The sequence below is a fragment of the Canis lupus genome, chromosome 34, assembly GCF_011100685.1.
Source record: "Canis lupus familiaris isolate Mischka breed German Shepherd chromosome 34, alternate assembly UU_Cfam_GSD_1.0, whole genome shotgun sequence".
Taxonomy (NCBI): domain Eukaryota; kingdom Metazoa; phylum Chordata; class Mammalia; order Carnivora; family Canidae; genus Canis; species Canis lupus.
This window is the reverse complement of record NC_049255.1, coordinates 34,702,445-34,729,791: the sequence shown is the minus strand read 5'-3', so window position 1 is coordinate 34,729,791 and position 27,347 is coordinate 34,702,445. Positions and strand designations below refer to the sequence as shown.

At 45.8% G+C, this 27,347-nt stretch overlaps 1 protein-coding gene across 4 annotated transcripts in view; it reads left to right on the top strand.

The window, feature by feature from the left end:
* Positions 1 to 2,448: 2,448 nt before the first annotated feature.
* LOC119867525 (leucine rich repeat containing 31) overlaps positions 2,449 to 27,347 on the top strand; it is a 28,112-nt gene continuing 3,213 nt past the window's right edge. The window contains exons 1-9 of one of the 4 annotated variants that reach the window (XM_038583851.1): positions 2,449 to 2,726; positions 3,636 to 3,889; positions 9,492 to 9,635; positions 11,344 to 11,511; positions 14,820 to 14,987; positions 15,212 to 15,379; positions 16,313 to 16,480; positions 18,677 to 18,844; positions 22,994 to 23,161. In XM_038583851.1, coding sequence (XP_038439779.1) covers positions 3,700 to 3,889; positions 9,492 to 9,635; positions 11,344 to 11,511; positions 14,820 to 14,987; positions 15,212 to 15,379; positions 16,313 to 16,480; positions 18,677 to 18,844; positions 22,994 to 23,161 — 1,342 coding nt within the window. In that variant the 5' untranslated portion in view covers positions 2,449 to 2,726; positions 3,636 to 3,699. Of the gene's footprint in view, positions 2,727 to 3,593; positions 3,890 to 9,465; positions 9,636 to 11,343; positions 11,512 to 14,819; positions 14,988 to 15,211; positions 15,380 to 16,312; positions 16,481 to 18,676; positions 18,845 to 22,993; positions 23,162 to 27,347 lie in introns of those variants that run through there. The other 3 variants (XM_038583854.1, XM_038583853.1, XM_038583852.1) reach the window with 3 other exon arrangements.

Below are 27,347 nucleotides of genomic sequence, written 5' to 3'. Positions count from 1 at the left end.
TATCCCCCCTCCCTCTGCCCCTGGTAACCACCATTCTATTTTCTGCTTCTATGAATTTGACTACTTCAGATACCTCACGTAAGTGGAATCGTGCTGCATTTGTCTTTTTGCGACTGGCTTATTTCACTTAGCATAGTGTCCTCGAGGTTCATTCGTGTTGTACCATGTGTCAGGACTTCCTGCTTAATGAAATAAGTTTTGTGGAGAGAGAAAAACACATCTCCCTGTAACAAGCAACAGGAAAAACACGATTCACTCTGAAACGCTGGATCAAAAATGTTAAATAAGTGTTAAGCCCAAACCTGAGGATGGAAAAGACGGAAAAGGCGTCTCTCACTTTGACAAAAATTCAATAAATAAAACCAGCTTAGATGCAAGAGAAATAACATGCCAAATGTGTATTATCCTTGGGGTTTCATGGCAAGTAAACTTACTGGCAATATAGCAAATATCAAAAAATAACTGCTCAGTCAACGTTGTTAAGTTGAAGTGCCAGCCCTTAGTTTTCCCAAAGGGCTCTTAAGTGAATGTGTCTGATGCTAGGAGCCCAGTTTTTAGCTGCCTTAGTCTGGTTGTTATGTTGTGATCTGCAAATTTCCCAGTTCCGTTTCCAGGCTTTGCCTTCACACCATAAAACCCAGCACAGGGACGAGGGGAAAGTGGTTGCTTGTGTAAGCCTGAATTGGTAAGGGAAGCTGCAGTACTTGTTGGAGTTGTATAGAGAGAGGAGTTTCCTGGACACATATTAGGAAAAAAAAAAAAAAAAGATGTTTTCAGAGTGAGCGTGGTAACCTACTGCTTAACCTACTGTTAAGACACGTGCAAATGCTTTCTGCTTGGCACTCACACGTCTGCTCCTTTTTACCTCCCTGGCTTCCTCCCTGTTGTTCCTTACCCTTGCCTTTCTTGTCTTTCTGCCTGCCTTCTGCTGAACTTCTGTTTCCTCTTCTGTCCCCTCGAGTCCTGAGTCCTGCGTCCTAGGTTGTGTCTCCCCATCTCACCCCACCCCACCCCACCCCAACAGAGGACCTGGAGGGGCCTCACGAGCTGACTCGGGTTTCACTTGGGTCAATCACCACATCCTGGAGCCAGCCCCATCCAGCAGTGTTTGCTTAAGACCTGGGAACTGATGTCAGAACCTTTACTGGGGGGAAAGTGAAACCACTTAGTGGGATGGCACTCCAGAGAATGGCTCTGTGTCAATCTCTGAAAGGTACAATTGCACAAAAATGACCACGGAGGTAAGTGTTGGGTGGGGGCCGAGGACCTGCAAAAGGACAAGAACCCATGAGGTGATGGTGGAATCAGGATGGGGCAGCCGAGGTCTGCTGGTTGTGACTGGGTTCACTGGGCAGTGGTCTTTTCTTCTTTGCCACCTAACCCACTGAGCCTTGGTCAGCTGTGGGGCTGCAGCAGGGGGCAACTGTCTAGTTCCATTATTGTCTGTTCCTGGGTGAACCTGGCCTGCACCCTGCTCTAATTTGGAAAGAAAACATAGGGACACCTGGGTGGCCCAATGGTTGAGCATCTGCCTTTGGCTCAGGTCATGATTCTGGGGTCCTGCGATCGAGTCCCACATCAGGCTCCCCTGCAGGGAGCCTCCTTCTCCCTCTACCTATGTCTCTGTCTCTCATGAATAAATAAATAAAATCTTAAAAAAAAAAAAAAAAGGGGGGATCCCTGGGTGGCGCAGCGGTTTGGCGCCTGCCTTTGGCCCAGGGCGCGATCCTGGAGACCCAGGATAGAATCCCACATCGGGCTTCCGATGCATGGAGCCTGCTTCTCTCTCTGTCTGTGTCTCTGCCCCTCTCTCTCTCTCTCTCTGTGACTATCATGAATAAATAAATAAAATCTTAAAAAAAAAAAAAGGAAAAGATAATGTAAAACGAAAAAGATGCCAGATAGTGACTTCTAAAGTCGTACTCAAGGTGTATAGAATATTCCATCTCCCTGGCATGGAGGTGGGCTCTCCAAGGTCATGTATAAGAGCCCCTGTAAAAAACATTCTTGAGTCATTCTAGGACATAGTATTACAGAAAGACCTATTTTATAGAGAAGAAGCCAAGAACATTGTAATTTCAAGGATATCTATTAGGCTCTGGCCCAAGGACAGCATCTAAATTTTATTAACAAAATCTAAAATTCCATTGACAGTTTATCCCCACGTTAAGTATTCAACCCTCCCTTAAAATGTAAGCAAATCCCAGGAGGACAAGAGATTGACCCTTAAGAATCTTTAGCCTCAAATCACACCAGACCCATTCCTCACCTCCGTCCCCCATGTCTTTTGCTCTAAATAAACCAGAATTCCCTGCTGGAGCCAACTCTTGGCTTTCTCCAGCCTTCACCCCTGCAGACTTTTGAGTTTGTTTTTCTTTTTTCTTGCTGGGACACTCTTCCCTCTCTTCTCTCTTTTAACTAGCTCCCCTTTCTTCAAAACCCAGGTTCAAAGTCTGTTTTCCAAGGCAAGCAGAGTCCAACCGAGCCCTCCCTGACTACTTGGCTCTCTCCTCCCTGGTGGCCCTTGTGTGCTCTCTGGCTTACACTCCCAGCTGCCCACCAGGTTAAATTTCCATCAAAGACAGGAGCTGCGTGGGAGGAGCCACGATGTCCTTCGACAGATGAATGGAAAAGGAAGCTGTGGTCTACATATACAGTGGAACATTGCTCAGCCATCAGAAAGGATGAATACCCACCATTTGCTTCAACGTGGATGGAACTGGAGGGTATGATGCTGAGTGAAATAAGTCAATCGGAGAAGGACAATCATCATATGGTTTCACTCATGTGGAATATAAGAAATAGTGAAAGGGTTATAAGGGAAAGGAGGGGAACTGAGTGGGAAAAATGAGAGAGGGAGACAAACCATGAGAGACTCCTAACTCTGGGAAACAAAGGGTTGTGGAAGGGGAGGCGGGTGGGGGGTTGGGATGACTGGGTAACGGGCTTGAGGAGGGCACTTGAGGAGATGAGCACTGGGTGTTATACTCCATGTTGGGAAATCAAATTTAAACTGTAAAAAATGTAAAAAAATTAAAACATAAAAAACAAAACAAAACAAATGACAGGAGCTGTGTCTTGTTCAACATCGAATCTCCCCTCTAGCACAGTATCTGACCCGGAGCAGGTTCTGGTTATGGAGTGAGTGAATGTTTTACTGCCAATGTGTTTTTTTCATGGGGTGGTGGTGGTGAGGGCCAGAGTGGAAACAGGGCAGATGCCAGGAGCAGTCAGTGAAGAGAGGAGGCTGACCTCTCTGGAGGCAGACTCCCCCGGGTGATAGTTCTGCCAAGGGCCAGGCAGTTGAGAGGCATGCTGAATCCTCTTTAACCTTGAAGGTAACTGTAATTGACTGCTGAAATTTCAAATGTATTGACACATTTGATGCATTTGCCAAAGTGGTTTTTAACAACCTGTATCTCACACAATAAAATAGGGCAAAGTTAAAAACCGAGTTTGCTTTAGATTTGTATCTGCCACCATCTGTTGGTTCCCGGATCCTGGGTTATGTCATTCTTATTTTTACATTAAACATTACCAGAAAAAAAAAAAAAAGGAAAGGAAAGGGGAAGATAAAAACTCATGTAGGGAAATTCTGATTTCACACAGGCTTGACAGCGTCTCTTTCTTCTCAGTGATCCTAGACACAGAAGACGACAGGAAGATGTCTTACTGAGAAAGACCCCCTTCAATTTGACCATGAGTCAAACAAGGAAGCAAAATTCCTCAAATGGAGAAACTAAACCCCGGACTTCATTTGTCAACAAATTCTTCAGGGGCTCAAAACTCACGTCCTCCAAAACTGGGAGCAGAAAAGAAACCAATGACATTGAAACTACCGATTTCCAACCCAGCAACGACGCAAAGGAAACGACCACCTTAGATACTGGTAAACTTCTGACTTTATTTATTTATTTATTTAATTTATTTATTTTTTTTAGAACAATCTTTTTCCCTAGAAAAGACCATCTGGGTTAAGCCAAACCTAATAGGAGTCTCTATTCTAACATTCTAATCACTTTAAATACGTTGCTAATTTTCCTTTTAAATTATCAAAAAATAATGTAACACTACAGGAAAGTTAGAGAAAATACCTTGTTTCCTTTCATTCTAACACAAATGATCACTTCATCAAGATTCTTTTCAGTCTTTTGTTCATATGCACGCATTTGTGGTCCATCAGCCAATCAACAAACATTGAGCACCTACTGTATGCCAGCCACTGTTGTATTAGAAATGCAGCTACGAAAAACGGGGTCTCATGTATTTGAGGAATCGAACACAAATATAATTTCAGTGTGATAAGTGATATGAAGAAAAATAAAGCAGGCTAAGGAGACAGAGAATGATGGATGGGCTATACTCCAGATGGAGAGTACGGGGAAGGAGTCTCTGATTTGGTGGCATTTGAGCAGAAATCCGAATAAAGTAAGCTGAGTAGAATGAATGAATAAAGCCAGTCATATAGATGTCGGCGGCAATAGCTTCCCAGGCAGAGGGAACTGTAAATGCAAAGGTCCAAGGTGGGACTGGGCCTGGCGTGCTTGGGAGTGAGCCCTTCCACAGTCAGGGGTGTTGAAGTAAGATGAGAAAGGATGAAGGCCAAGAGTAGTAGGACAAGTCACAGAGGTTCGTCGGGGCCAAAGTGGACATCTTTTGCAATTATAATAGCTTACAAATCCCTCTTGAGCTTACGTGGAACTCTGATCCCACTTCTAGAACATATTATACTGCTGAATCCCCACATGGCAGGTACACAGAGAATGACGTTCATGTGCCCAATTGTGACAGCTGCATAATACTCATCCCATGCATTTGCCATAATTACTTAGGTTTCTTTTTGGTCCTTCAGTGAATATTTTTGTCTTCCCCTCCTGCTTTTTCCCTGCTTCACTGTATTTCAGCCTTTTTTTTTAGTATAAATTTTTAGAACAGAGATGACAAATTCAAGGGTTAGGAAAAATCAGTGTTGCCAAAGCTATGTGTCATATACAACGTTATTACTATATTATCTGTGAGATTAAATGTGTTTTTTAAACATGTTAAACTTTTTATGCAAACCTACAGAGAAGTAGAGAGAATAGTAGGACTCCCCATGATCACCTCCCTCTAACAATTACCAACCCATGGTCAATCTTTTTTTTTTTTTTTTTAAGATTTTATTCATCCATTCATGAAAGACACACAGAGAGAGAGAGAGAGACGGAGAGACACAGGCAGAGGGAGAAGCAGGCTCCATGCAGGGAGCCTGACGTGGGACTTGATCCTGAGTCTCCAGGATCATACCCTGGGCTGAAGGCAGCACTAAACTGCTGAGCCACCTGGGCTGCCCCCCATGGTCAATCTTGTTTCATTTATACCTGCTCTCATTTCTGTCAAATTATTTGTATCAAATACCAAAAATAATATCGTTTTACGTGAAAGTAGATTGAGTATATTTTAAATATATTTTGGAAATAGGAAGTTAAAGTCTACTTTAAAGAAAGAAAAGGACAACCTCTATCAGAAAATTGTTGATAATTGTTCTAAAGTAAGAACTGAACCTTCTGGAACATGGTTCATGAATACCCACAATCATGATTAAATTAGCAGTGCAAGACCAGGCACTGGTTATCCCGGCTGGGCAACACTGGCCACTCAACCATGTTTATGGCTTCTCCATTTCCATTTTTCCCAAAATTCAGTGGCTCCTGGAGTCATGTTAATTTTGCCCCCAAAATGGTTCTTGTAGCTGGTTCTTCCTCTTTGTTGCTGTTCTGGACTTCATTGTTTTTTTGCTTGGACCACTGGGACAGCCTCCTGACTGGTTTCTCCACTTCCCCCCTTGCCCTCTTGCCAACTTGTCCTCCACAGCGCCACGGGGTTCTCTTTCTAAGTCACAGATAGGATGTTTTTCATCCGCTTAAAATCTTTCCCTGAAGTCTTTCTTGCCTTGACGAGAAAATCTCCACTCCCAAGTGTGGTCTTCAAGGTGTTTGCAATCAGATGGATCTCTCTTCATGACCTCTGCCTCCCCCTAACCTCATGTTCACCCTCTACTCCTGACTTCAGATATACCTGCAGTTTTCTGAACTGGCCTTATTCTTCCTAAGGGGTTTCCTGTGCCTACAAAGACCTTCCCTCATGTCACCATCCTCCTCCCACATCCCTCCCCCACTTCTCCCTCCTTCATGTCCACCCCACCTGGCTGACTCTCACTCACCCTTAAGGTACGATTCATGTACCCCTTTCTCTTACAAGCTTGCCAAGGCCTGCCCGCGGGGCCTGAGGTACTTATTGTTACTACCGTGTGTCACCATGCACACCCTCTGCACACTTCCACCATTGCACGTCCCCTCTGTCTTGTGAGTTTGGCTTCCTTGTCTGTCTCTTCCATTAGATAGGTAGCTCCTTGAAAACAGGAACTTGTTATCTTGGTTCCCTGTACAGCACCACCCAGTTACAAACATGTAATAATGTTTTATGAAACCACTGGGATTCTTGGTCGTTTATAACCCAGATACCCGCCCTTATAGATTTAAGTTGGAAAAGAACTTAATGTGAGGATACTGCTTAGCTCACAGAATTGCATGGAGAAGGCAAAGGCTTGGCTCAGCAGGACAGCAGCCAGGAAAAGGCCCTGAATCACTCATCCAAACTGCTCACATGTGAAAACTTTGAACTCTCCATGGAGTGCCAGTCATCCTACCTCAGCCAACTGGTAGCAACTCTGTCTCAATTGTTTTATATATTGAGCTGTAACATAAGCTATCCTTTGAAGAAAGGGTTTTATGTATAAAAAAAAAAAAAGAAAAGAAAAGAAAAAAGAAATATATGGTCTAGAAGGACATGTCCAGGGATCTCATAAATTGGCACTCATATTTATACTCAGGCATCTGATAAAGGTTTATCATGTTGATTTTGGTGATTAAGGAGCTTTAAAGGTAATAATCATTCACTCAAGTATTTGTGCATTCGGTAAATATTTACAAAATATCTCTCATATAAAAGGCACTGCAGAGACCCATCTCCCTGGGAGGCCCCAGTAAATGAGAAGTGAACCAGGCGGGAATTACAGTCTCTTTTATAGATGAGTAAACCAAGGCTCAGAGAAGTTAAGTGACTTGCTCACCCGAGGGACCCATGATTTGAGCCAGGTCTTCCATGTGCACTGTCTGAGATTTGCCAATCATGGCAAACGTTACAGAGCACCCAAGTCGGATGTGGTCTGAGAGGATTCCTGAATCTGTCAATTGGTAGGTCACTGCTGGTGACCTCTGAGAAATTATTTGTTTGGACCAGTGAATGCGGTCACCAGAACATAGAGGGTTAATTGGTGAATGTGGTGAAGGGGGCCCAGCAAGTACAAACCACTGTTTCCAAACATCTGACAGTAATCATTTCCTAATGATAGACAAAACAGTAGCTTGAGGAGAAAACAAAGACGCTTTAGTGAGGCTGGAACTTGAGCTTGATTGTAGGTTGAGCCTATGGAGATAAAAAGCTGGAAAACAGAAGACAGAAACCATCCAGTACCATGTGGAGAGATTTTTCTTTTTTAAACACAAATATTTAAACATACACCCATCCATATAATGGGCTTTGGAGCAGACTGTCCTGGGTTCAAATCCTGACTCTGCTACTTCCTAATTAACAGTCGTTCTGTCTCAGGTTCCAAATCTATGAAATAGTGTGATTGTGACTGCTTGCATTAAGTTCACAGAAAATGCCCTGTTCTCACTGGCCGTGTAAGAGTAAGTTACCCACCCTTCACCCCCAAAACCACCACCCTCTTGGGTTCTACCCAAAATTAGAGTTGCCAGATAGAACACATGCAGTATTTGGAACAGACTTTTATTAAGCAATGATTCCTTGTTTACTTGAAGTTGAAATTTAATTGGACAGGCTGTTTTTGTTTTCCCTACATCTGGCAACCCTACCCAACATCAAATTACGTCTGTCGTGTCCAGTGCAGGATACAGATGGAAGGCCGGAGGGAAGAGGTAAAACGGTGGGTGGTGCTGCCTCTTACTGGCAGACTGTGGCAACACCAGCCACCCCTGCAAAGATGTGCACCCTGAAGGTGTTTCCTGAAAAATAGCCAGCCACCAGGACACCCTGGGAGGAGAGGTAGAGTTTTTATTACTCCCTAATATTTAAGTCGACATGGATTACTACTGAAATCCCCCTATTAGTTTTCTCTGGTTCTTAGTAGATTTCTTTTTTTAGCTGTGTGGTGCTGCCCTTTGTCAGGGTCAGGAGAGTATCACTGCACATTCGGGACTGACACTTTCATATTGAATTCCAGTATATTCTTTTTTTAAAATATTTTATTTATTTGAGGAAGAGAGACAGAGACAGAGACAGAAAGAGACAGAGACAGAGAGAGAGAGGACACAAGCGGAGGGAGAGGCAGAGGGAGAGGGAGAAGCCGACTCCCTGCTGAGCAGGGCCCCAGGGCCCCAGGGTCATGACCTGAGCCAAAGGCAGACCCTTAACCGCCGAGCCCCCTGGGTGCGCCCCCAGTTTATATGTTTTATATGTTTTAATTGTACATTTTCATCTCCAAAACCTCCTTGAAGTTACGGTCAGTACCTGCAGGTTCATCCTTCCTTACAAAACTGTGATGTGTCTTACATGTGTCTTCCGTGCCGGCCGGTGGAGTAGGAGGCGCACTGGCGCATAACAGGTGCTCAGCGCAAGTAAGGCTTCCCCTGCCCGGTGCCGCCGGCCAGTGGAGCGCTGCACCCAGAAGTCGGCGAGGGCCGCCGCGTGGTCCCCAACAGCAGGAAGGCCCAACGAGGCTTTCTTTTTTCTTTTTTTTAAAGATCTACTAATTTATTTAGTCATGATAGACATAGAGAGAGAGACAAAGACAGAGAGACAGAGAGAGCAGAGACACAGGCAGAGGGAGAAGCAGGCTCCATGCAGGGAGCCCCATGGAGGACTCCAGGATCACACCCTGGGCCAAAGGCAGGTGCCAAATCACTGAGCCCTCCAGGGATCCCCCCAATGAGGCCTTCTGAGCGCCTGCTCCAGCAGGGATGGAGACAGTCCCCTCCCGCACCCCTCTTCCTGGGCCTGTCAACGGAACAGGGCAGGGGACAGGCAGCTGTCACTGGCTCCCCGTGGCAGCTGGGGCTCCCTGTGGCAGCTGGGGCTCCCTGGCAGGGATCGCAGCGCCTGCCCTTCTTCCCCTGTTTGGTCAAATGCCTGCGATCCCCATGTCAGCAGGTGCCAGACGCGTCTGTGTGTCCGGCGGGGCGCTGGGCCTCGAGGCCGTGCTGCCCGGTGTCCCCCTCCGGCCGAGGCGGCCAGGCCACGAAGGCAGAGCCCCTGAGCTCCTCGGGTCCTCGGTGGGCAGAGGCCGGAGGCAGGACAGGGCACGTGCGGCCTCCAGGGCTGCTCCTTGCCCTTCTGGGTGACCTTGCAGAGGGTTAGCCGCCTCTGTCCTGCAGCCTTAGTGCGTCCCCCTGCCGTTCACAGCCTTTTCCTCCGCTCTCACCGCGCAGCTAAGCCTCTCACCCCAGACACCTCGTCGGGATCCAGGATGGAGAAGAGCGAGCACTTGCCGCCCCAGCTGGGCCCGACGGCCGTGGACCAGAGTCTCGATCTGAATAACCGCGGACTGACGCCCGGGGACGTGAGGGCAGTGGGTCTGTATGCAGTGGGTCTCTCCCTGGGGTGGAGATGAGCAGGCAAATCACACTCATTACCCGCCCGGCCTCGCAAGGTCTGCAGGGCGGCTCCAGAAGGCTCAGGGATAGCAGCTGGGCCACTAATATTTTTAAAAAATTAAAAAAAAAAAAAAAGAACAAGTCAGCTGATCCTTCCTCAAGCTTCAAAGATTTGGGCTGAGTTTAGGAGGAAGGTTAATTTGTGGGTTCTTCCTGAGGACTTTGCCCCCCCATGTGGATTGCTCCTTACTCCCTGGAAAGCATCTGTCTTGCCTACGAGAGAAACTCATGCAACTCACCCCTAAAGCTGAGCCCCCACCCGGGAATGTAAAGGGGCGTCGTGCTCAGTTACCTGTGGCATGAAAGTGGAACTACCAGCAATTATCGCTCACGACTTTTGTACTCAAAAGCGTAACCAGCACTTGTCACACGTCAACAGGACTCAGGTTGTGAAGACCCCCCCTCCCCACACAACTACTGCCACCTTTCGTTTCCCTTTTTCTCAGATACCTTAAGTCTTTCATGAAGCTGGATGGGTCCACCAACGCAGAGTTATCAAAAGAACTGAATTGTGAGGGAGGGGCCCGTGACTATTTTAATTAAAATCCATGCCATTGTGTTTTGGGCAATTCTCCTAAGAGAAACGCTAACCATGCCTGTGTTTCCAGATGCCCGTGTGTCAGAATTACTAGCAGAACTTGTGGAAATGCAGGCATTTGTGTTCAACCCAAACCACCGACTTGGGGTCTCTGAGAGCGGGCCCCAGCGATCTTGGTGTTTTTTGTTTTTGTTTTTTTTCCTTTTCAGTGTGTTCAATAGACTTTTATGCTTCATAAAGGTAGGATTTTGGTGAACAAGTTGAAATTGAAGGCTAGTGAAAACCAAAAACCAAAACCAAATTTCACTCCTAAGCATGGCCTCAGAGTTTTGGGAGGTCTGGAGCTGCTACTTCTGACTGCTGCCCTTAACCTTCAGGACAGATATCTAAAAGCAAACAAGCCAAGATGCTTTACCCACTCTAGGTTGGCATTTCCACTCTTGAGTCTCGCTGCTTTAGGAGATAAAAATGGCCTTTGAGAATCTTTTTCACAGCCAGTAACTTCATTTTAATGAGCAGTGGCAGGTACTCAGAGAAGGTTCCAGTCAGGCTTCATGCCTGCCTAACCCTCCACATGTTGGTCTATTTAAATATAAGGGGCACCTTTTAAGGTGGTGATACCCAGGTAATCACGATATAAAGAAAGGGTAACAGGTACCCTCAATCTCAGCAATCCTGGCCAACACAGCACTCCTCTGGCTCTCAGCCTGAGGATCCAATAGGATGAAGGGGTGAGGGACTTCAGAGTGTTTTGCAAAATAAAAGGACTAGACCACATATCACAGTGACAGCGGTAGTCACAGTAGAATTACCATTTCTGCTCCAATAAAGGAGCTCCTGTGAAATCTTATGAAGATACTGCTGCATTTTTAGAGTGCATTTATCTGGCAGAAATAGAAAATGTCCTAGGAAGTAGGAAATGTAAACATCATGGTTTCTCCAACTGCATGGCTGAGGGATCCCTGCTTTGCTGCAAGTCAACACGTCCACGCCTCCCTTCTCTCTTACAGGGCAATAGGCATTGGATCCTATTTACTACCAGTTGCACATTACATATGCAAATCCATATTTTCTTTTGTTCACCTCCAGTTGCCATGCTGCCTCTTCTCCCAGACTTGGAAACACTGGATATTTCCTGGAATGATTTTGTCGGCGGAACCCTCCGTTCAATCACCCAGCAAATGCATCTTGTCAGCAAGCTAAAAATCCTGAGGCTGGGAAGTTGCAGACTTACCACTGATGATGTTCGAGCCCTGGGTATGATGAATGCTTCCCTGGAAGCAGCTTTGAAGAGTCAAGGGCAAACTATCTGGGTCACACCCCCTCGGGTGCTCATGGATGAGAGCACATGGGTGATGGAAGGCCATGCTGAGCACTTGTATAACTTCTAAAAAGCTGGGTAGCCTGTACCTAGCACTGTGGTAAGCCCCAGGACAGAGAAGGGAACAGGGCTGGCCAGATGGACACCTGCTCTCATGGATTTTAAATGGAGATAATTCGGCAAATTTGCTTACTCTCGGTCTGTTGCTTGTCTATGAAATTGAGGAGTTGGGGTAGGTAATGATTATCTTCCAATTCTGAAACATTCTCTTCTAAATTTTTCTGCTCCCACTTAAAAAAAATTATGCAATGTTATTTTTTAAAAATTTTATTTAAATTCAATTAGTTAACATATAATGTATTATCAGGTTCAGAAGTAGAGGTCAGTGACTCATCAGTCTTATATAACACTCGGCGCTCATTACATCACATGCCCACATGCCCTCCTCAATGTCCCATCACCCAGTTACCCTGTGCCCCACTCCCCCAGCAACGCTCAGTTTGTTTCCTATGATTAAGGGCCTCTCATGTTTGTCTCCCTCTCTGATTGTGTCTTGTTTTATTTTTTCCTCTCTTCCCCTATGATCCTCTGCTTTGTTTCTTAAATTCCACATAGGAGTGAGATCATATAATTGTCTTTCTCTCTGATTGACTTATTTTGCTAAGTGTAATACCCTTTAAGTCCATCCATGTCATTGCAAATAGCAAGAGTTCTTTTTTATTGGATGGCTGAGTAGCATTCCACTGTGTATATATAGACCACATCTTCTTTACCCATTCATCTGTCAGTGGACATCTGGGCTCTTTCCATAGTTTGGCTATTGTGGACATTGCTGCTGTGAACGTTGGGGTGCAGGTGCCCCTGTGTCTTTGGGGTAAAAACTCGGTAGTGCAATTGCTGGGTCATAGGGTAGCCCAATTTTCAACTTTTTGAGGAACCTCCTCACTGTTTTCCAGAGTGGCTGCACCAGCTTGCATTCCCACCACCAGGGCAAGAGAGTTCCCCTTTCTCCTCATCCTCACTGACGTCATCATTTCCTGACTTGCACATTTTAGCCATTCTGACAGGTGTGAGGCAGTATCTTGTTGTGGTTTTCACTTGTGTTTCCCTGATGCCGTCCACTCTCATTTTAAAAAATGGATCAAAACAAGATTTTTACATTAAAAGCAATGCCTTAAATAGAACTAGAGCCTCAATTACGTTATATACCCAACATAGAATGACATAGAGCGTAGGATAAAACGTGTCATGCTACTAACCCAACTCTTTTATTACAATCCTTGCTGGTTTTGGATGCCATTCATATTTTTAACAATTCTTTTGGTCTGACGTGTCTTATTTCAGTGGCATGTTTTGAGCATTTACATCTCGGCAAAGATTTCTATAAAAACAACACCATTCATGTCAAATGTCTTCTCTCGGAACCCTCTGTAGAAAAATCAGGGTTAGTTGATGCCCCCAGCCCACCCTTCCTGTAGCGGAGAAACACCATGCATCTTGGAGCTGCCCAGGTCTTTGTTCAAAATTCTAACCCCCACTTCCAGCTAGCTTTGTGGCCATGGACAAATTATTTAACCTTCCTGAGCCTCAGCTCTCATCTCTGAAAAGGGTTTGATATCAACCTCAAAAAACTATGGTGAGGATTAAATAATTTCTGTGAAGCACTTACTACATGCCTGGCACATAGTATGTGCCCAACGGTGGATAGTTCCTCCTCTCTCTATTCCCTCATTCAGAATTAACGTGCAGTGGTTTTATGTGATCAGTTTAGCCCCACTGGTTAGCAGCTGGTTGTTGTGTAGTGGAGTTGCGAATTTAACTCACTGCTACTCAGGCATGAAAAGAAAATGTAGTCTGTTTACTTTCTAGGATTAATCTTTTTATTTTTTTTTATTTTTTTATTTTATTTTTTTTTTAAGAGAGATCTTCTGTCCTTAGGAAATCAAGAATTGGGATTTCTGCCTTGGGACTTGTTCTAAACTTACCCGGTTCAGGAGAGGGTCTGCATCTTTGTTGCTTTGATATTTTGTAACCGGCTCCCTCTCCCAGAGTCCCTCTCCTCTCTGGAGGGGCTTCTGTATCTTCCCCCATCAGAAGGGATTTCCCTTAGCCTTGATGGCAGATGGGGTGCAGGGAGAGTAAATGGCTTAAGGAGAAGAGACCATAAATGAGGAGGCATTCCGACATTATTGTACCTGTTACAGTCGCTCAGTGTAGGATGATAGATGCAGGACCGCCCAGGACATGGACGCTGCAGACAGGGCTAATCGGCCACGTACTCTCTGTCTTTGACCCTGGGGAATGCTTCAGGGCTCTAGAAAGCCACCCCAATGGACCGGCAATGGCACACAAAATGCCACCCGTGCTGGGAGAACACGCATTTAAACATGTGGCTCCTGGGCTCTTGAAACCTGAGTCCACACAGTGAATAACCAGTGGTAATAAGTAATCCAGGCACAGAAGTGGACAGTGGAGAAGAGGCTTCAAGACACGGGGGACTTTCCAATACTCTTACTTGTCCAGTGTTGAGATTGACTCTGCACGTTGAGAAAGTGCATTTTCCATGCAGGTGCCTCTCTGCTCTGCCCAAGGTAGTGGAGGCCATTCCCAAAGGCTGATTTCCCCTGGTCGCTTCCCTGTCCTCTCCCAGCCTCCCAGGCGGGTGGGTTTCCGAAATGCCAAGCCCCCGCCCCCATCCTCCTCTACCCCCCCAGGGCTGCACGCCTGCTACCAGCTGCCAGCCCCTTGTGCGGTGTGACCTGTTCTCTGCAGCGCTCTGTTCAGTTGCATGTGATACTCTTGATGTCAAAGTGAGCTTCACCCCTGTGGCAGCCGGCGCCCTGTCTGCCCCACCTCATCCCCTGGCCTAGCTTCCCCACGATGCTGGCCCCAGGCAAGGTGGAGGAGAGAAAGTTAGCTGGAATAGTACAAATATTTGCTACCACAGAAATAACTCCGTGAAACCTCCCTACTGACAGGTGGAGTTTTTGCTACAGTGATTTTCGCACATGGGTGTGGCTTCTGAATTTTGGAGGGACCAGAACTGCTGTGCCTGTAGATATAGAGGCTCACCCTGCTGGGAACAGGTAGCAGCTGGGTCCTTTTCTTTGCCTTGTTCCTCTGCCCCCAACCAGTCCCTGGCCCAGCCATTATTATCCCATGGTAATGGTTGTACTGATTTTGAAGTGGGTCCCCTGCTCTGTGGGTCAGCAGTCAACCCAGTCTTTGGGCTGTTTTGTAACAGGAGAAGCACTCGAGGCAATACCTGAACTGGAGGAGCTGAGCTTGTCCTGGAACAGTAGGGTGGGAGGAAACTTGCCTCTGATCCTCCAGAAGTTCCAAAAAGGGAGTAGAATACACACGCTTGAGCTTGTGGATTGTGACCTCACATCAGAAGATGGGACCTTTGTGGGTAAGTGGAATTTGGAAGAGTCCTTTCCAGAAAATTAATGTGAACAGGCCCCATGATGAGGCAGCCTGAGAGTCAACGTGGGTTGTGCTTTCTCTTACCCTGAGTTGGAAGAGTGGCTCACTGTACCCCCCAGGGTCACAGGAGGCTGCCCCCCTCTTGCCCTAACATTCACACCCTGCATTTTTACTGAGTTGCTCTTCTTGTTTGGATTCACCTCCCTCTAGGTGACTTGCTGCCCATGATGCAAAATCTCGAAGTACTTGATCTTTCCATTAACAGAAACATCGGTGCCAGTCTGAACAGTATTGCTCAGGGGTTAAGAAGTACCTCAAATCTGAAAGTACTGAAGTTGCATTCATGTGGATTATCACAAGACAGTGTCCGACTATTGGGTGAGTTAGCAACAACTGAGGTTTTTATATGCATGTGTCATTTTAGTTTATATTCAATTTATTTTATCTTATTTATTTACTGATGAGAGACACACAGGGAGAGGCAGAGACGTAGGCAGAGGGAGAAGCAGGCTCCCTGCAGGGAGCCTAATATGGGACTCGGTCCCAGGATCACAATCTGAGCCGAAGGCATATGCTCAACCACTGAGCCTCCCAGGCGTCCCTATATTTAATTTTTTAAGCTGTTAGAAAATTCAACAAAATATAAGATTATGGGCAATTTATATCTTCTTTGTCTTATTCTTCTCTAAATCTTTTATGGCAAGGGTATGCTTCCATGATTATAAAAATAACCTTTTAAAATGGCTGCCTCTGAAAAGGCCAGGCTATTTTGGGTTTGAGATAGACACTGGGCAAAAGAAAAGTTACTCGTGCTCCTAAAGCTCTCCATTTCCCCCTTGCTTTGGAAAATGTCAGCATTATTTTATGCTCAGTTAGTAGGAAGGACTTGGTACAGATAAAAGAATAGCATCAGTGGCATCTGTAGGGAGAACATGAAATGAAATTGTGTTTTCCCCTCCGACTTTCAGAGCCCATAATATCCTTCTCGCTGGCAGTGTGAGCGAGCCTAGGATTCTGTGAAATGCCAGTGCTCCAGGGTAGGAGGGGGAGCACCATCAGTTGCAGGGTCCTACCAAAGGCCTTGGCGCTCTGTGCAGATCAGAGTGTGCGGGGCGTGTGTTTGAAGCCACTGTCAAGACCAAAGAGGGCCAGTTGGCAGGAAGTCTAAAGTTCTGCCTCCGTCTTGGCTTTTCTCAACCCAGTGTGCCTTCTCGATCTTCCTCCTACACACCTGCCCACTCCCCTGTTCCACGCCTGCCTCCCACCCTATAACCTGTCAGAATGACTCTCTACTACTGACTCTCTTCGTAGATGCTGCTTTTCGGTACTTGTGTGAACTGAAGAACTTAGACCTTTCCTGCAACAAGGAGCTGGGTGGAGGTTTTGAAGACTCCTCAGCTCAGCTGGCCACGCTGGAGCATCTAGAAGTCCTGGATCTTCACCAGTGCTCGCTAACGGCCGCCGACGTGGCGTCTCTGAGTAAGTGTGAACCGCGGGGCCCAAGGAAGGGCTTTTGGAACCTCAGTAGAGGTTTGGAACTTGGCAAATCTGGGGTGTCCCCCTAAACTTGGTGTTTATGAAGTCCTCAAAGGCGTCAAGTCCTAAAAGCCCAGTGAATGCCCCAGTCTTGTATTCGGCACGACGAGGTGCCCCGTAACGCCGGGGAGTCTAAGCTCCTCCCGCGCGGGTCTGTAGACGATGGACGTGGCACTTGGCGGAGAAATTTTGAATATGTGTTTGTTGCTGTTTCGAAATGACTCTGTTTTATAGCCAAAAGTGAAGTCAAGCCCCTGAGATACAAATGAAATCACAGAAGAATTTGGGGGGGTGCCTGGGGGGTCCATTATGACCTCAGGTGCCTACACTTGCTTTGCACAGTCGGCACAATCCTGCAATTAAGGCACGTGCTAGAGAAATGCCGTTGCCCACAACGAACAGCACACGCACAGCCTGGGGCCGAGGGCTTTATCCCTTCTGTGGCCACAATGAACCTTCAAAATGCCTCCCGAATCTGACCCCAGGTCACCCTCTAGACCTCTGCTACCCTGGTCCGGGCCACTGTCATCTCATGCCCAGATTGTCGCAAGTCCAAACGGTCTCCCTGTTCCCTCTCTGCCCTTCCGACCTCATTCGCTAGCCCTTCCCCCCTCGACATCACCCCGGCCCTTGTCTGTGCTGACCTTCTGTCCCTGGGGCCTTCGTCCCTGCTCCCTCTCCGGATCATGGGCCCCACTGAAGGAACACCTCCAGGTCTCTCCTTTGGTCAGGTACAGGGGCTGGCACCCAGCCGGCACCCAGGAAATGCTTGCTGAATATGATTGGATGCATCAATCAATGAGTTAAGAACAGGAGTAAAGGAATTTTTTAGTTGTTTTTAGTACCATTTGGGAAGGAGAACAATAAAATAGGTTCTTAGGTCTAACATCTGTATGTTAGACCTGCTAAATGACATTTTAGGCTCCCAACTATTTGAAAACTGAGAATAGTTCAGCCTTTTTTTGTTAACGATTTTATTTATTTATTTGACGAATTATTTATTTATTTGTTTATTTATTTATTTACTTACTTACTAGCACAGCAGGGGGAGCAGCAGGCTCCCTACTCAGCAGGGAGCCCCATGTGGGACTCGATCCCAGGACCCTGGGATCTCACCCTGAGCCAAAGGCAGACGCTCAACCACTGAGCCACCCAGGCGCCCCTAGCCAACAGCTTTTGATTAATCATCTAATGGTACGAGGCACTGTGCCACCGGCTAAGGGAAAGTCACCGTCAGGAGCCCCAGCCTGGTAGGGCGGACATAAACCAACCGCATGGTGAAGAGCAGAGTGCTAGGGGGGCTGCAAGGGGAAGAAGCGGTTACCTCCGCTGGGATCCCACCTGCCTGCCTTTCTTGCCTTCCCATCCTCCTTCCCCCGCCTTCCACAAATGTCCATGCCTCCCGTGGCCTAGATTCTGCTGCACACTCTGGGCAGGAAGCGGGCCTCACACACAGAGCTCACCTCTGCTAGGGTGATCTGATAGTGGCCGAGGGGTGATGTGGCTCGGGGGGCCCTGGAAGGCTCTGAGGACTTGAGCCAGCCCCACAGAGACCCCAGCATTTCCCACACCGGAAGGAGCCAGGGCAAAGGCCTGCAGGCAGGAAAGGTAGCAGGAAGACGGGGAGGCAGGGGTGGCTCCTGGCCCCGCAGGGTCCTCAGGCCACCACGCCAGCACTGTCACCGACAGCCATCGGTCCTGACTGCCTGACTTCACTGCCTCCCTCATACTCAGTACTTTATTCAGAGAAAAGAATGATGGTATCGAGCACTAATTGAGCAGCTAATGTGTGTCAGGCAATGTACCAAGTACCTTCCATATACCAGGACATTTGACCTTCCCAATGACCCTGCGAAGTACTGTTATTATTGTTGTTATTACGATAACTGAGGTTGAGAGAAGTGAAGTCACTTTCCTGAAATCCCACAGTTCTTTAGCAGCAGAGGCAGGACGAGAACCCGGTTCTGCATCCAAGGCCTTTGCTCCTAATGTCTAGCTTGGAGAGAGGCTTGGAAGCAGCCCAAGCGTAGCTGGTGTGTGTGTGTGTGTGTGTGTGTGTGTGTGTAAGGTTGTGCAAGGGAGGGGATTGTGGGACCCACATAATCAGCCTCAAACGTGTCACTGCTGACATTTTAACAGCCCAGGTAATCCCTTTACTGTCGAGACTTCAAGAGTTGGATTTATCTGCCAACAGAAAGATGGGCAGCTCTTCTGAAAACCTACTCAGCCGACTCCGATTCTTGCCGGCCCTGAGGTCCTTACTGGTCAACGGTTGTGCTTTGGAGAGCGAGACCTTCACCGCCCTGGGTAAGAGAATTCGCCAGGCCCCCGCAGGCACGTACAGCAACACGTGAGAACACATACTCCCTACACAGGAATTTCATCCCTACACTCAGCCACAGGCAAAACCGTGAAGCACCAATTTGTCTGCTTTTCAGGAAATGTGCTCTCTTAAAAGTGGCCTTCTGAAGGCCAGATGAATGATTCTGGCATTTGCGAATTGAACATTAAAAATCCAAAGTGCATGCAGCCAACTCTGGAGGTCCAGGTTTCTCCAGGTGCCAGCACAAACCGGGCTGCCGGGAGTCTGCGGGGAAACTGAGGCAATCACTAGTGTGCGAGCCTAGCTGACTGCCCAGCACCTACTTTCTGGCAGGATTCATTGTCCTGTCTAGGACTCCGGACCTGCTTGAGGTCACGGATGCAGTCTGGCCTTGGTCAAGGGGCTACAGAATCTGGAATGTCTGTCTCTTCGGGGGCAAGAACATCATCTGCAAGGAGAGGGAGATGTTTTGAGGCACAGGACTTTGCGTCATTTTACAGAATTCACCACCCAGGTGGAGAGCATTGTGGGGGGGGAGGGGGTCCCAGGACAACCTTTCAGTTCAGAGATTCCCTAGGAAGACTCACAGCTCTCAGCGTATCACTGTACTACTCACTGCTGCGATTTCTTACAACCAAAGGATACAAAGCAAAATCAGCCAAGGGAACGGTGAGTGGTGCGAAGTGTAGAGGAAGCCAGCTACAAGCTTCCGAGAGGCCTCCACCAGTGGAGTCACGCAGGACACCCTTCACTGTCCCGGCGACTTCTGACAACACGTGGGAAATGATGCCTTCCAGAGAAGCTCCCCTGAGCCTTCCGTCTGGGGCTTTTGTTGGGGACACGTGCCGTCACAGGTCATGTTTCCCGGCCCAGAAGGAAAGCAGGTGTGCAGCGTAAGCCATATAACGGGTAGACACACAGTTTAGGCTCAGCAAGCCACTCGTACTAGGTAAGGAATGGTTGCAACACGTCTAAACCCCAAATTCCCAGGTACCAACCAACCTTGCAAGGAAACCTTTTGGGGGTTGCAGCCTCCGGCCTGGCTGGTCAACTCTGTTTTTAGGCACACACGCAGGCCAGCAGGCTTGCATCCTGGTGCTCCCTGGATGAGGATGAAAACAGAGTGCTCCTCTCTAATGCTCGGGTGTTATATGCCAGCTGACACTTCATGAAAAATGAATTGTTTTATGGGCTATGACTCATGAAATAAATATGTCCTATCAATAAAGTAAGCTAGTTATTAATATCTGTTAACAGAAATGAATGCATATAATTCTCTTCGACTTCCAAAAACTCTGTAGTTAGGGCACACTCGTCCCCCTTTTGGCCCAAGTACTTTGTTCAGCCGCACAGACTTGGTCCCTGCTGTGAACTACGCCCACCCCTCTCACAGCATTGCTCGTCTTGTCCCCACATCTGGATGGGGAAAAGCTGCAAGATATGTACCTTTCAGATCTGGAGTTCTTCACCTGGGTCAGAGGGTCCGTGGGGGGCTGCGCCTGGGGGAGGGGGCTGTGAACTCCCCAAAGTCGACTGTGGTTACTTTGCGGGGGACGCGGGTGGTACATTCTCTGGCTCCACAGCACCTGCTGTCAGATTGCCTAAAACTCCAGTCCTGGCTCGGCTCTTGTGACCTGAGATACTTAACATCTCTGTCTGTAAAATGTAAAATGGAATAGTAATAGATACTTCATGGGGTTGTAATAATTAAATGTGCTGACACCTGTAAAGTTCTTGGAAAGGTGCCTGGCACATAGTAAATGCTCAGTGAACATTAGTTGTTAATATTAACTATGGGGAGAGAATCTATCCATTTCATTTACAAAGTAAATTGGATCTTATCACTACCCAGTTTAAAAAGACACCATGGCAGCCCATAGCATCCCTCGTAAAATCCATATTTCTCCAGGGGGCCTAAAAGGCCTCAGGTGATGTGGCCCCAGGACCTCTCGGCCACTCTCCCCTTGCTCCCTGAACCAGTCTCAGCTGGTTTCCTTTGGTTCCTTCCCCTCTCTGAGCTCTCCCTCCTCTGGCCTTCCATCCAGAGATGGAATGTCTCCCACCCCTGCCTACCTCCTGTTCCTTCCTGGGAGGCTCTGACTTCAGGTCTCAGTGTAAATGCTCCCTGTTAAGACAGCCTCTCTGATCTAAATTTTTTTTTTTAAGATTTTATTTATTTGTTAATGAGAGGTACAGAGAGAGAGAGAGAGGCAGAGACACAGGCAGAGGGAGAAGCAGGCTCCATGCAGGGAGCCTGATGTGGGACTCGATCCTGGTCTCCAGGATCAGGCCTTGGGCTGAAGGCGGCGCTAAACTGCTGAGCCACTCGGGCTGCCCGCCTCTCTGATCTAAATTAGGATCCCCTGTATCTTTTTTTATAGCCTTTATTAGAATTTGTAAGAACGTATTTATTTGTGTGTTTTTTCTCAATGTATCTATTTCCCCCATTTTATAAACCTCCTGGAAGGCAAGGCTTGTATGTATCTTCACTGCACAGCCTTAACCACATTTTAGGTATTTCTGCATATTAGTTAAGCAAGTAAACAAACTTTTCAAAGGAGTCTGTAATCCCCAAAATGATTAAACCCAAACACACACACACACACACATACACACACACGATACATTCCATTGCTCAGGATAATGTCCATTTAGGGAAGTTCTACAAAAAAATAAATTTAGAGACAACATGATGCCTCTAGTTGGAAGAAGCTGGATATATATTTTTTGAAGATTTTATTTATTTATTCATGAGAGAGACAGAGAGGCAGAGACATAGGCAGAGGGAGAAGCAGGCTCCATGCAGGGAGCCCCATGTGGGACTCGATCCCAGGACCCCGGGATCACGCCCTGAGCCGAAGGCGGATGCTTGACCCCTGAGCCACTCAGGAGCCCCTCAAAGCTGGATATTTTTTAAAGAAATTTTTGTTTTTAATTTTGTGTCTTCTGCGATCAGAAGATAGAGCTCTTCCCAATTACTGCTGCATAATGAATCATCATCAAGTAGGTATTACATTAAATTATATCATCTGAAATAAACCTATCATTCAATTTGAATTAAGAAGTAAATCAAGTAGGGACGCCTGGGTGGCTCAGTCAGTTAAGTGTCTGACTTGATTTTGGCTCAGGTCATGATCTCAGGGTCATGCGATTGAGCCCTGTGTCGGCTCCCTGCTGGGCCTGAGCCTGATTAGGATGCGCCCTCACCCTCTGCCCCGCCCTCCTTACATGCCTGTACTCTCACTCTCAAAAACAAACAAACAAAAAGAAGTAAATCAAGTAAACATAGATTTCTCCACATCACTTTTAGAAGAAAAATTCCATTTCTTATTCATAAGTCTCTGTACCATGCAGGTCGGAGGCATTTTTTCTTTTTAAGATTTTATATATTTATTCATGAGAGACACAGAGAGAGAGAGGCAGAGAGGGACTCGATCCCAGGACCCCGGGATCATGACCTGAGCAGATGCTCAACCACTGAGCTCCCCAGGTGCCCTGAGATCCCCTTATTAGATACTATAAACGGATATATATTTGCCCCTTCTAAAGAATAACACCTGTTCTTCTTTAGAAATCAGAGTGGAATTAAAGCATAATTAACTATATCTAGGGAATAAGCTGTTTGGGTTAATTTCAACATTGGGATAACTGAGAATTAAGTAGAACCTCTTTCAATCTCCTTTTAAAATCTCTCCAGAATTCACTAGTTCCCGCCTTGTCTCTGTAGCTGCAGGGAGGGAGGCGCAGACACGCTTTGGTATTTCAGTCCTGAGCAGGTTTGGCCCTCGGCGCTGAGCTTCAGCCACGACCTACCCGGGAATATGTAAAACCAGGACACGTTCTGGAAATCTCCACCAACTGTCCAAATCCTTTGCCTCTTCCTCCTCTTCGATGGGAACCAAAGGAGAAAAATCCCAGCTGGTTGTGAATTCCACTTAATCGAGTTTTACTTTTCTAAAGTTTCCAACATTTCTGCCCAATAAAAATAGACAACTTAGGTTGTGGTCATGAATTTCAGGCAAAAGAAAACGGTCTCCGCAGCTTCCTTATCTCAGTTACAGTCCTCTGCTGCCCCAGGTTCCTCAGTTCCAAAGAGGGAAGCCTAAGTGATCGCTGTTCTGTATCAATTTTAGCCGAAGCCTCCACCTACCTGCCTGCTCTGGAAATGGTCGACCTTTCTTGGAATAAATGTGTTGGTGGCAACCTGAAGCTGCTTCTGGAAATGCTGAAGTTCCTGACGGCCCTTCGAGTGCTGAGACTGAGCAGCTGTGCCCTGGTGACGGAGGACGTGGCCCTCCTGGGTTTGTACCTACTGGTCCCCGCGCAGTCCGGTGGGCACGGGAGCCCGGTGCACCTACGGCGCAGGGAAGGGAGGTGGGAGCGCAGCAAGGCCTCCGGCGGAGCCCTCTGCACACCTTCCCTTCTCTCTGCTTAGGAGAGATAAGGGTGAAAATGCATAAGGGCAGTTCCAGAGCCAGGAAGACAGGGGCGGGGGGGGGGGGGGGCTTCCACAGAGGGAGCGATGGGCATAGACACCGCAGTGGGTCATCCCAACGTCAGCGCCTCACCTTCCCCACACAGGACAGTCTTGTGTCCTGTGCAGCTCCAGGACAGCTCCGGGACACTCAGACTTCAGTAACCTAGCATCTCCCTTCACAAAGTTTGCCCTGTCCACGTGGCACCCACACTCTTACTTTTTTCTTTTTATATTGACTCTTAAATGCTTTTATTTAAACAGGAGACTGACCATCACCATCACTGAAATATGGGTATCACTTCTCATAGACAGATGTTATTAGACTGTTGCCAGCTGAAGGCTTAGAATAGAGGTTCATTCTCTCTTTATTAGAAAAAGGGGAAGAGAGGGGTTTAAAGACATGCTACCATCAATCTGACCCTTTCTCCATGTCAATTTAGAAAGATGGAAAGAGATTTGAATAAGGAATAGCTTTTGCACTGCAGGATTCCAGAGGATATAATACGTTTCCTAAAAATCCCCTAAAATCACCCCTGTATTGTCCACTTCCCATTGGAAACAGGGAATTGGAGAATACATCTGTGTCTTTCATCTACCCTTGTGCCCACATCTGAGCACTCTGCAGACATCAGCCACCAGATCTCCAAAGCAATGAGCACCCCTCCAAAAAATTTTTAGTGACTGACAAGTACTATTACTATGTGCAGTTGCTACTGCCACTTTTATATTGCTTGGATTATTTTCACAAATGTTCTTTAAGAATTTCCTAATCACTTGTAGCTTATTTTTTTCTTTTATAAATAACAGCACTTTCTCAGAGTAAACTATAAAAGTATTTCCATAGCCTACGATCTTATTACCCAGATTTTAAAAATATGTAATAAGTATAAAATAGTGAAATAATTAGGATACTCACATGATTAGAAAATTCAAACAGCACAGGAAAATTAAAATTATGTCTGGGATTTCCTTTAAAATACAGTAATATGATCATCTCAAAAATCATATAATCATCTCAGGACATGCAGAAAAAAACATTTGACAAGATTCAATATTCAGTCATCATAAAACTCTCAACAAAATGTGATTAGAGGTAACACACCTCAACGTAATAAAAGTCATATATGTCAAACCTACAACTAATATGATCCTCAGTGGTGAAAAACGGAGACCTTTTCCTCTAAGCTCAGGAACAAGAGAAAGATGTTTACTTTTGCTACTTTGATTCAACATAGAAGTCTTAGCCGCAGCAGTCAGACAAGAAAAAGAAATAAAAGGCATCCAAATTGGTAAGGAAGAAGTAAAACTTTCACTATTTGCAGATGACCTAATATTATATCTAGAAAACCCTAAAGATGCCACCAAAAACTATTAGAACTGATGAATTCAGGAAAGCTGCAGGATACAAAAACAATATACAGAATTCTGTTGCATTCCTATACACTATACACTAATAATAAAACAGCAGAAAGAGAAATTTAAGAAAATAATCCCATTTACAATTGCACCGGAAATAATAAAATACCTAGGAATAAACTTACCCAAGGATGTGAGAGACCCATACTCTGAAACTACAGGACACTGATGGAAGAAATTGAAAACAAATGGAAAGATAGTCCATGCTCACGGGCTGGGAGAACAAATATTGTTAAAATGTCCGTACTACCCAAAGCAATCTACAGGTTTAATACAATCCCTATGAAAACACCAACAGCATTTTTCACAGAACTAGAACAAATAATCCTAAAATTTGTATGGAACCATGGAAGATCCTGAATAGCCAAACAATCACGAAAAAGAACAAAAGAAGAAGTATCACAATCCCCAATTTCAAGATATACTACAAAGTTGTAGTTATCTAAACAGTATGATACTGGCACAAAAATAGACATGTAGATCAACAGAACAGAGCAAGGAAGGACCCAAGGGGAAAAAAAATCTATGCTCATATGAGCAACTAATCTTGACAAAGGAGGCAAGAAAAAACAATGGGAAAAAGTCTCTTCAATGACTGGTGCTGGGAAAACTGAACCCACTTTCTTACACCACACACAAAAATTTTAAATGGATTAGAGTCCTAAATGTGAGACCTGAAACCATAAAACTCTTGGAAGAAAACATAGGCAGTGATCTCTCTGACATCAGCCTTAGCAACATTTTTCTAGATATGTCTCCTCGGGCAAGGAAAAAAAAAGCAAAATTAAACTACTGGAACTACACAAATTAAAAGCTTTTGCACAATGAAGGAAACCACCAAAAAACATGAAAAGCCAACTTAATGGGAGAAAATATTTGCAAATGATATATTCAATAAGGCATTAATATCCAAGATATATAAAGAATTTGTATAATTCAATGCCAAAAACCCCAAATGATTCAATTTCAAAATGGGCAGAGGAACTGAAGAGACATTTTTCCAAAGAAGACATACAGATGGCCAACAGACACTTGAAAAGATGCTCAACATCAATAATCATCAGGGAGATGCAAATCAAAACCATAATAAGGGAGCGCCTGGCTGGCTCAGGCATGTGGAAGACCGTGTGACTCTTGATCTTAGGGTTGTATGTTTGAGCACCATGTTGGATGTAGAGATTACTTAAAAATAAAATCTTTAAAATATGAAGTGTCATACCTGTCAGAATGGCTAAGATTAAAAAAAAAAGACAAGAAATAGCGAGTGTTGGAGAGGATGTGGAGGAAAAGAAACACTCATGCACTGTGGGTGGAAGTGTAAATGGGTGCAGCCACTGTGGGAAACCAAAGAGAGGTTCCTCAAAAAATTAAAAATAGAAATACCATATGATCCAGTAATCCTACCACAAGTACTTACCCAAAGAAAACAAAAACACTAGTTTGAAAAGATATATGCACCCCTATTTTATACCAGCATTATTTACAATATCCAAGATAAGGAAGTAACCTAAGCGCCTACAGATTGATCAATGGATAAAGAGTGAAAAAAAAATAGATAAAGCGTGGTACACACACACACTGGAGTATTAGCCATAAAATAGAGGTTTGTTTGTTTGGTTTTTTTTTGATACACACATTTTATTTCTTTATTTTTCAAGTAAGCTCTGTGCCCAACATGTGGCTTGAACTTACGACCCAGTGATGGGATCATCGCCTCAATGATCTTGAACTCAAGATCAAGTCACATGCTCTACGGACTGAACTGGTCGGGTGCCCTAAGAATGAGATTCTGCCATTTGTGACAACATGGTTGGACTTAGACGATATAATCCCGAGTGAAATAAGTCAGAGAAAGACAAATACTATATGATTTCATTTATATGTGGAATCTAAAAATACAAGACAAACAAGACAAAAAACAGAGTCTTAATGCAGAGAACAAACTTATAGTTACCAGAGGGGAGGTGGGTGGCAAATGGGTGAAATAGATAAAGGGAACTAAGATGTATAAAAATATATAAGTCACGCAGTTGGAAAGTATAGCTTAGAGACTGTAGTCAATAATATTGTAGGATAAATAAACAAAATATAGTCGTATATCAGAGGTATTATGGGGTTGGTTCCAAACTACCACAATAAAGCAAATATTGCAAAAAAAAAAAAAAAAAAAAAAAAGCAAGTCAAGTAAATTTTCTGGTTTCCCGGTACATATAGAAGTTATGGGTACACTGTACTGTGGTCTACCAAGCGTGCACTACCTTAGCCACCTCACTTTGCTGGTGCAACCTGAGGGGGGTGCTTCCGACAGGAGCCGGCTGGTCACCAGTAGGGAGGCTGTGACAGAGTCCTCTCAGGTCACTGACATGGAGGCTGAGTGAGGAGACCTCCGAGGCCCCTGCCAACTCTGAGACCCTGTGTCGCTCGTCTGATCTCTAGTCCAGGCCTGCATTTGCTGGCAAGGGAAGCACACGCGGCTTGCTTTGGGCGCCTCTCCTAGCTCCTCTCACACCTGTGACTCTCTTTTCTCAGCTTCATCACCAACTACTATTTAGCAGGTGCCCTTTTAGTAGTACTGCGATGTGTGCTCCTCAAAG